At 39.5% G+C, this 10,216-nt stretch overlaps 2 protein-coding genes across 2 annotated transcripts in view; both read right to left on the bottom strand.

Moving 5' to 3' along the window:
- LOC130558759 (uncharacterized) overlaps positions 1–2,835 on the bottom strand; it is a 9,690-nt gene extending 6,855 nt beyond the window's left edge. The window contains exon 1 of the mRNA XM_057341360.1: positions 2,640–2,835. Coding sequence (XP_057197343.1) covers positions 2,640–2,835 — 196 coding nt within the window. The remainder of the gene's footprint in view (positions 1–2,639) is intronic.
- A 1,059-nt stretch (positions 2,836–3,894) lies between these two features.
- Positions 3,895–9,183, bottom strand: LOC130558758 (myosin-7-like). The gene is made up of 18 exons (XM_057341359.1): positions 9,081–9,183; positions 8,583–8,706; positions 8,353–8,489; positions 8,005–8,260; positions 7,671–7,913; positions 7,415–7,591; positions 7,183–7,328; positions 7,004–7,094; positions 6,538–6,927; positions 6,303–6,429; positions 6,092–6,210; positions 5,811–6,007; positions 5,512–5,695; positions 5,255–5,420; positions 5,028–5,152; positions 4,597–4,905; positions 4,311–4,514; positions 3,895–4,233 (listed from the first exon to the last, which is right to left on the bottom strand). Exons 1-18 carry the CDS (start codon positions 9,173–9,175, stop codon positions 3,895–3,897), a joined length of 3,429 nt encoding a protein of 1,142 aa, XP_057197342.1. The 5' UTR covers positions 9,176–9,183.
- Between the last annotated feature and the right edge of the window lie 1,033 nt (positions 9,184–10,216).

The following is a 10,216-nucleotide window of genomic DNA, read 5'->3' as shown; positions in this document are numbered from 1 at the left end:
TGTGTGTGTGTGTGTGTGTGTGTGTGTGTGTGTGTGTGTGTGTGTGTGTGTGTGTGTGTGTGTGTGTGTGTGTGTGTGTGTGTGTGTGTGTGTGTGTATTTGTCATCTTCATTACAGAATGCAGTGTGAGTGCCCCCTGCTGTCCACATTAAGACACTTACAGCTGGACTGACATCTAAACCACATCCATGTCATACTTATAAGATTGAATTCAATTCAAAATTATAAACAATCATTTATATTATGTATTTATATGATATAAATCTGAGCTTTAGTTCCTTCTGTCATGCTGGTTTTCTATAATGACGGCCAAACAGCAAAACTTGAAATTCAGGTGGTAATGCAGAGAATAATCTGAACCTTCTTAAAATAAATTTACAGAGAAGACCGGTCTGATCTACACCAATAATATTCACTGCCACCTTCGCAAGACTATTTTTATTTTTCACACTTAAATAACAGAAAGAGAGGACAAATGATTACATTGTTTGCAAGACAAACTCATCATAGAGCTGGACAGAATGATTTTGATTTCCTCAGAAATAACGACAGAGAGTGTTTTTCATCTGTCTAAACAAGGCAATTTAAGAGAGAAGCATTAGCATCACTAGTCCAGCAGGGGGCGGTAATGCAGCTCTTTAAACCAGCCGCCATTTTAACACCAGAATTCAAGCGCTGCCATCTACATGTTTAACCACTAGATGGCGCTACAGACATCACTGCAGGGTTAAACCTGCAGCCCCATGTGGACAAACGGCAGTTGTTTTCTTTAAAAAGTCAGTAATTAATCAGTTTTATATATTGATGTCAATAGCAGATGTGCAGTTGCTGAAGACTGTAAGTTCCTGCAAACACCGCAGTGCCTCTGAAAGGCCAGTCATGTTGTGAAAGCTTGAGAGATGAAGGTCAAAGGTCAGGCCTCCTCTATACAGCCTCTGACGGTGACACAAACACTTCTCACATCACTCCACATGAGTTTTCCACAGCACTGAACAGTCTTGAGCTGGTGAGGGATCACAGGCCCTCATAAAGATGCAAACACTAGGCCTACCACTAGGTGGTTTTGGAGAAACAGGACTGACCCCTTGACTGGTCACTTCTGATCACGGGTGCTTCACTGATGATGTGTCCCAGCTCATAAAAACTCAAATTAAGATTACATGTGAATCCTTTAATGAATATTGGGTAACGCTTTAGATTACGGCCCGCAGTGTACTGCATAATTAAACAGGATTTACAGCGTAACTAATTGTAACAATAATGTACGTCTACAGTACATATCTGTAGGTAAAGGGGAACAATTGCAAAGTTTGGGGAATAAAGAAGTCAGAAAATTCAAATAAACATTTATACTGTAAATATTTTAAAACTAAGGGGTAACTATTTTAATATAACGTGGTATGCATTACCTTCAGTATGCTATACAACAGTCATAGGGTGAACACACTACATTTTTGTAATTACAATGTACCCATAAATAAGCTACCGTGGACACACTGCAAAAAATGACTTTCTTACTAAGTGTCATGGTCCTGCCTCCTTGTTCATGATTTTCCGGTCTAGTGTCAGGATCGTGACAGATCCCTTGTGTTTAGTGTAGAGAGAGACATGACATTGTTTGTTTTGACCTGCATGCTCTCTCTCTGGGTCTCGTCTTTGGCCCCGCCCCTCTCGTTCCCCGTATAGCTTTCCTGTTGTGTCTCATTACCCTCACCTGCCCATTGTTATCTTCCTTTGTCAGTCTCCCTATTTAATGCCCGTGTGTTTGCTGTCTTGTGCTGAATCGTTTTGTATTCTCCCTGTGTGATACCTGTGGTTCTCGTGCCTTGTCTGATAATTATCTGTGGATTACCTTGCCTTGCTTTAGACATTGTGGCGTGTTTGGATTATTGTGTATTTTGCCCCCTCAAGGGAAGTGTTTGTTTTGAATCCGTGTTTATTGATCGTGTCCTGTTTTTCCCCATTGTGGGTTTTTGTTTTCTGTTTTGTCGTGTTTAATAAAGTCTGTGTTTAACCCCTTCACCACCGCTGCTGCCTGCGCTTGGGTTCTTCTCCACCAGAACGTGACACGAAGTCTTTCTTTCTTATTTTCCGGTAAAAATGTCTAAACATTCTTGAATCAAGATGCATTTTCTTGATGAGCAAACTGACCTAAGAAAATAAGTCTTGTAAGATCAATAATAAGATGTTGAGTCTGGTTTGTGATGGAATTGTTCAGCACACATGTGTAAGAATCATCCAGACACTCCAGAGGTAGAGAGAGTCTGATGTTGAGATCAGACGCACTGATGCTGAGATCAGACACACTGATGCTGGACAATAAACTCTTTCCTTTGTACCAGGAGACACTCACATGTGACACATCCATTACTGAACACAACACACAACAATTTGACACTGAAAATGAAGAGTCTCTGGAGATAACAGGAACAGGCACACGAGCTGAAAATGTGAAATAATAATACTGAGGACTGCTGTATTTTATATTTTTAACTATTAATAACTATAAAATGATTTATATCTGGAAGAAAGCATTAGAGGAAAGAGGTGAATCTGTCATAACAATGTTAAATCATTTCATAATATTCAGAAAAATTAGATAATTTAGTTCAAAGGTGAATACATATGTAACAGAGTACAGACAGTGATGTTGAATATCTTGAGTGGTCTCCTTTGGCTGCTGACTGTTATCACATAAAGTCCAGAGTGTGTGATTCTGATGTCTGTGATGATGAGAGATACAGTCTGAATATCCACCTGCAGTCTGTCTCTGAATCTCCCATCAGCTCTATCATCTTCATCATAACACTGTTTAGTTTTCTTCTTCACATTCATTTCAGCTAGCATACACAGCAAAATCGGCAGTGTTAAAAAAGGTCAAATTAACTCCCACAGTGTATATACAGGTATAATCCACTTTGAGTGTTAATTTGTCCTTTTTAACACTTGCGATTTTGCTGTGCAGTTTTTTCAGGAAATGTAAAAAACACTGTACGTTTTAAATGATTACAAAGTTGACAAGCCCTTTTTAAATACGTCTTATTGGTTAGATTTAATAAGTGACTAATAATAATGATTTATGACAAAAAGATAAAAATCACTAAATACGGAGATACAAGGTTTTGGGAGGACAGTCAGCCACATTACATATAAAATGACAAAAGCAACAAAATTAACATTATAATAAAAATGAACTAATGAAAATGAATTTAACTAGCAAATAACAAAAAAATACATAAAAATAAAAAATACAATTTACTGACAGTTTTGAAATGATTATTGTGGGAGAGTACATCATAATCGTGACTTTGTTTTGTTTTTTAAACTGAGCTTTGTTATTGTGTTAAAGTTGTGTCAATGTAATGTCCTCTTATGTTTTTTATTACACACATGTGTAAATCAGATCTAAGTTTGTATCTGTAGTTTGTGTTTAAAAACATCTAACTTTGTGTTTTGCAATGACTTAAAACACTCTCTAAAAGTGACACTGTCTGTCAGAATCAGTTCACCTGCACACTTTATTTCAGGATTTACTAGATTTGACTTTACACTCGCAAAGATGTGAAAACCTGCAACAGAAAGGAAATGAAAGCTCACATGGCAGCTGTAGTGTAATATCCCTCTTCTATCTGTCTGATTCATGTTTTCTGTGTTTCAGTGTTAGCCAAAAGAGGAGAATCTGTCACTCTACACACTGAGAGTCAAGTACAGAGAGACAGTGAGATCCAGTGGATCTTAGATGATAACACCATTCTGGTCACTGGAAAGAATGGAGAAGACGGAGAGAGCCGATATACAGATGATGAGAGATTCACAGACAGACTGAAGATGAACCCTGACACTGGAGATCTCACCATCACACACATCACAACTGAACACAATGGAGTTTATAAACTACAGCAGATCAACAGTGATGGAAAGATCCCGTACAGAATGTTCAGCGTTTGTGTCNTGGACCTGCTTCTTGCCACCCTTCATGGCGATCTGCTCAGCTTCATCCAGACGGTGCTGCAGGTCCTTGATGGTCTGCTCCATGTTCTTCTTCATACGCTCCAGATGAGCACTGGTGTCCTGCTCCTTCTTCAGCTCCTCAGCCATCATGGCAGCATCAGTGATGGCCTTCTTGGCTTTTTCTTCAGCATTCCTGCACTCCTGCACTGCCTCCTCCACCTCAGTCTGAAGCTGAGAATTGTCTCCCTCTAGCTTCTTCTTCTGATTCAGCAGGCTAGTGTTCTAAACATTGAGAACATTGACTTGATATCATCTCTCGATGACTAAGAGAGGGTTTGAGGGTTTTTTATGTGTCGTACCTGAGAATGCAGCAGCTGAACTCTCTCACTGACATCCAGCAGTTCCTGCTCAGCCAGTTTCCTTCCTCTCTCAGTCTGTTCCACCAGAGATCTCAGTTCATCCAGTTCAGCTTGCAGCAGATTGTTGCGTCTTTCTACGATGGCAATGTTCTCTTTGAGTTCATCATTACCCCGAAGAGCATCATCCAGCTGCAGTTGGGCATCCTATGAAATACAAATAAAATGATTGTAAGATTTTGTGTGATTGTTACCTAAGCATCATAATGTTTGAGATGATTGATCATACTTTGAGATGTCCATGAAGACCCTTGAGTTGTTTCTGAGCTTCTGCTGCCTGTCTGTTAGCCTGACTGAGCTGAATCTCCATTTCATTGAGATCTCCTTCCATCTTCTTCTTTATCCTGAGAGCTTCATTCCTGCTGCGAGTCTCTGCTTCAAGTGAGGTCTGCAGGGTATCCACCATTCTCTGCTGGTTCCTCTTGGCCTGCTCCATCTCTTCATCTTTCTCAGTCAGTTTGCGTTCAATGTCAGATTTGATCTGGTTAAACTCCAGTTGAGCTCTAAGGATCTTTCCTTCTTCATGCTCAAGTGAACCCTGACAGATCATATTTTAAAAAAAAATTCTACCTTGCTATTTTGTACCATGTAGGGTAATTCTTACAATTTCAAACATAACATACATTCTTTAATATAGCAAATGGTAGACAATCACAATACCTCAGCCTCTTCCAGAGCAGCTTGAATTTCAGCCTTTTCCTGCTCCAACTGTTTACGAATTTTCTCTAATTCATGAATACTCTTCCCACTTTCACCAATTTGCTCAGTAAGGTCAGAAATCTCCTCTGTTTCAATAATCAAAGAAATGGTTAATACATAAAAGCAAATACCATAATAATGTGATATAATGTTAAGATAGTGATGTATATACTGTACGTCAATGACACCTTGGAGGTTCTTGTTTTCTCTCTTTATGGTCTCCAAATGATCCAGAGATTCTTCATAAGAGTTCTTCAGTTTGAATAGTTCAGTGCTCAGAGATCTGGCTTCCTTTTGAGCACTTTCAAGCTCACTTTGAGCCTCCTCATATTTCTGCTTCCATTCAGCTAGGACCTGATTGACAGAATCAGTTAGTCTTTGATAAACTGTCATTGGAACCCAGGGTAAATAAGTTAAAGAGCATTTTCATAAGTGTGTTTTTTACTTTGTCAAAGTTTCTTTGCTTCTTGTCCAGAGCAGCAGCAGCAGCATTAGATCTCTCCACATCAACCATGAGATCTTCAATCTCATTCTGAAGTCTGTGCTTGGTCTTCTCCAGAGAGGAGCATTTAGCATTGACCGCTTCCACAGCTTCTTCTGCATCCTGGAGGCGCTGAGCAAGTTTCTTCCTGTATAAAATATTCAAAACAAATTATTGAACAATAATATTTGTTTTCTTTCTTTGTTGCTGAAGATGTGCAATTCTACATGATAAGGTTTAATGCTGTATTTCTTGTTTCATACTTAGCATCCTCGAGCTCCTCAGTCCTCTGGATGGCATCAGTTTCATACTTGGTTCTCCACTGGGCCACCTCAGAGTTTGCTTTGGAGAGACTACGCTGCAGTTCAGCTTTGGCTTCCTGCTCCTCCTCAAACTGCTCCCTCAGCAGATCAGAATCATGACGGGCAGACTGCACTGCGTGGGCCAGGGCATTCTTAGCCTGAAACAAATAAAAAATATATTTTAGCTATATGTCAAAACGCAATTGACAAATGGTTGAAATACTTCGATTGACTTGAAATACCTTCACTTCCTCTTCTAGTTGTCTCTTGAGGTCTTCAATCTGCTGGGTATAAGACTGCTTGCCTCTTGTCAGTTGAGATACCATGGAAACCTTCTCTTCCAGCTGCCTAGAGAGCTCCCCTAGATTGAAGTATAACCATTACAGAATTAGTTCATGATCTTGGGCATTTGTCTAGCAACACATACAGGTAATATCTTGTCGTAGGACATACCATTCTCAGTTTGCAGCTTAGCTTTTTGCATGGTTAAGTCATTAATGCTACGTTGCCCCTCCTCGAACTTTGATCTGTATTCAGACATCTGGTCATCAAGGGTTCTGCACATTTTCTCCAAATTTGCCTAACAGATTGATAATAATAATCACATCAGAGGAACACTATAAAAAAGTAAAAAGATACTGCGTAGTTCTACTCCTGAGTTTATGAAAAGCAAAAATTACATTCTCACCTTTGCCTTTGCAAGTTGCTCCATGTTTGAGACCACATCATCCAGTTCCAGTCTTAGTTCACTCTTCTCTTTCTCAAGCTTCTGCTTGACTCTCTGAAGGTTGTCAATCTGCTCTCCAAGATCAGCCACACTGTCGGCATGTTTCTTCCTCAGTGTAGCAGCGGTGGCCTCATGATGCAGAGTGGCCTCTTCAAGGTCTCTGCGCAGTTTCTGTAACTCAGCGTCACGTTTCTTGTTCATCTCAATCTGGGCAGCAGTGGCACCACCAGCTTCCTCCAACCGCTCACTGATATCCTCCAGTTCTCTGGCCAGATCTGCCCTCTGTTTCTCCACTTTGGCACGAGCGGCTCTCTCAGCCTCCAGCTCTTCCTCAAGCTCTTCAATCCGGGCCTGGTAATGTGAAGATCACCAACATTAAAGCTGGAAACTATCAGCATTGTTCTCTTATTGTTGAAATAAGGTTTACCTGCAGCTCCTTAAGTTTCTTTTGGAGTTGGGCTGCCATTGCCTGTTCATCTTCAATCTTGCTATTGAGCTGACTCATCTCAAAATCTTTCCTAAGTATCAGAAAATAATTAGAAAGCATTTATAAGATTAAAAATTCTCTACGGAAATAGTTATTTAACACTCTGGTAAAGGACAAACTTTTTAAGCCTCTCTTCCAGCTGTTGTTTGTCGTTCTCCAGGTCCATCACATTCTCTTGAGTCAACTTTAAGTCTCCCTCAAGCTTCCTCTTTGCCCTCTCTAGATCCATCCGAAGTTTCTTTTCCTGTTCCAGGGAACCCTCAAGCTGAAAGGGAAAGAAGTTTGACATTCATTTTTCTTCATGTTAAATATGTAATATGATTTTCATTTGTTTAATTGAGAGACCCTCACATCATCCACTTGTTGCTCCAGCTTGGCTTTGGCTTTAGTGAGAGTGTTGACTTTGTCTTCCTCACTCTGGAGGTCATCCAGCGTTTGCTGATGGGCCTCCTGTAGAGCTTTCTTCTCCTTGGTCAGCTTGGCAATGATTTCATCCAGACCTGCCATCTCTTCAATTAGGTTTTTTACCTGAGACAAATCACAGTATAAGCTGTATTATACATTTTAACACTGGTATCACGTTAAAAAGGTTTGGGTTGAGCTAAACCTTGTTCTCGGTGGCATGTTTCTCTTTCTCCACTTTGGCCAGAGTGAGCTCAAGATCATCAATGTCTTTCTTCAGCTCAGAACATTCATCCTCCAACTTTCTCTTCTTTGCAGTCAGCTCAGCATTCATTTCTTCTTCATCCTCCAGTCTCTCTGTCAGCTCTTTGACTTTGGCCTCAAACTGAATCTTGTTTTTGATTAGACCTTCACATCTCTCCTCAGCATCACAAAGATTATCTTGCTCCTGTTTATTAACAGTGTAGAAGATAAGTTTGTATTTCATGTTTTTTTTTAACTTTTCTATGTTATCAACACAATAAAGCTTGTAAACTCACAGCTTGCACAGCAAGTTGCAGATCATTCTTCTCTTGGAGAAGAGAAACCATCTTTTCTTCAAGCTCTTTTCTACGGGCTTCAGATTTGGCATAAGCCTCCTTTAACTTCAGGAATTCTTCCTTCATGTTTGCCATCTCTTTCTCTGCTTCAGCAGATCGTAGCAGAGGTTTGATCTTGAAGTAGAGCTTCATCCAGGGCCAATTCTTGACACCCATGAAGGCACGTACGTTCCACTGGATCACAAGCAAGGCATCCCTACAGTGTGAATAAAAAATTGTTTAGGTATTACTTATAAAACAACAGCTCTTGTGGCATTCTTCTGGAAATGAAAGGGGGAAAAGTTCTACCTGCGGTCAACAATCTTTTGGAATTCAATTCTTGAGAGAAGACCACGAGCTCGAGCCTGAATATTTGTGATGATAAGAGCAAGTCGGTCATCTCGCATCTCTTCAAGAGTTCCCAATAGACCAGCCTTGAAGAACACCTTGTAAAAGAAAAAGGACAGTCCCATTTATTTAATTAAACACAATAAATAAATCTAGAGGTTTTGAGATTATCATGACTTTTATTAGGTTACCTTAGTATGTCCAAATTTGTACTGACTGTGGTCAATATCCAAAGATCCCAGTAGTTTTTCAGCTCCTTTCCTGCTGTCAATGAACTGACCATCTGGAATGGCAGCAGGATTCAGGATACGATATCTGTTGTTGCATATATAGAAGAGAGTCATTCAAGCTTCTTGCTTTTCAAACAAGCCATGTGAATGGCCTATAATCATGCATTTTCAGTGGGTGGACCTAAGGAATGAAACAACTTGCCCTGGTCAGATCTGCAACCTCCATGCATGATTTTAAAACAAAACAAAATACTTACTTTCTGGTCTTTGACACACAATGTTCAGCTAGAATATTTTGTGCCCACTAAAGTGTATGAATGAATGAATTTTATTGAAAGATTTTTTTATAATGATATTGTCATCATCTCAAATTCTATACTTTGTGAAAATGAGGTTTTAGTTTTCTTTCAACCACAAAATGGGAGTTGAGGTGGGAGCTTTCTTTGACATGCTATATACCTCTGTTTGAAATCTCCATACAGGATCCTGTTGGGGAAGCCCTTTCTGCAGATTCTGATGCCCTCCAGCACACCGTTACAGCGCAGCTGGTGCATGACCAGAGGTCCCTGCTGGTGCTGATGGTTCTCGCCGTGGTTCACCATTTCACCAAGAGTTCTTATGGAAATCTGATAACGGGTAACATTTGAGAACCTTCATTTTTAGATAAAAGAGAGTTTTAATGAAATCTTCACTTGTGTTATAATGTTTATTTCTCTCTCTTGTGTTTCTCTCTTGTATGTGCGGCTGTGACAGTTCAAAAAACGCTGATGTTTGAAGGAGAATCTGTCTTTCTACCCACTGGTGTTACTGAACTCCAGTCAGATGATGTTATCCAGTTGAGCTTTAGAGATGAAGTGATAGCCACATTCAATAAGAACAACAAGATCTCTAGTGTTGAAGAGAGATTCAGAGACAGACTGAAGGTGGATGTCCAGACTGGATCTCTCATCATCAGAGACATCAGAAAAGATGAGTCTGGACTGTATAAAGTAAAGATGAGCAGCAGCAGTCGAGTGAAATCATTCCTTCAGTTCATCACCGGTGGAGGACAGTCATACTCTCAGTTCATTGTTAATGTCTATGGTGAGTAACTTGGTCTCTAAATTTTTTCTGCATCTGTTGATCCATTTCAGAGAGCGTTTTCCTGATTTTAAAGTGTACTATTTCTAGATATGTGTGTAGGTAAAACCATCATTTTTGTTTCATTCTGTGAACTACTAATAATACTTCTCCCAAATTTCAAATAACAATATTGTTTCTATTTGCATTTATTTTCAGAAAATGAAAACTTCATGTTGAAATGATTCTCTGTATTTTTTCACACCTTAAACACTGCAAAGAAAACAAGTTCATATTCACTTTTAAGCAGTAATATTTCTACGTTATTTAGGAAACGTTCTATGAGATACTGTGAAAAATCAAGATTGTTTGTGTCTTGTCATGCTGTCAGTCTTTCACATTGCTGTTGGATGACTTTGTTTCTCCTGAGGTTTGATTTGATTGAAATTCAACAGACACTGGACTGGAATGACCACATTTGAAATGAAAATTTGGAGCGGTCTGTTAATTTTTTTCGTGGCTGTATTACTGCCAGA

The sequence above is a fragment of the Triplophysa rosa genome, linkage group LG9 (assembly GCF_024868665.1).
Source record: "Triplophysa rosa linkage group LG9, Trosa_1v2, whole genome shotgun sequence".
NCBI classification, from domain to species: domain Eukaryota; kingdom Metazoa; phylum Chordata; class Actinopteri; order Cypriniformes; family Nemacheilidae; genus Triplophysa; species Triplophysa rosa.
The sequence above is the reverse complement of the archived record's forward strand: the minus strand, read 5'-3'. Positions and strand labels throughout refer to the sequence as shown.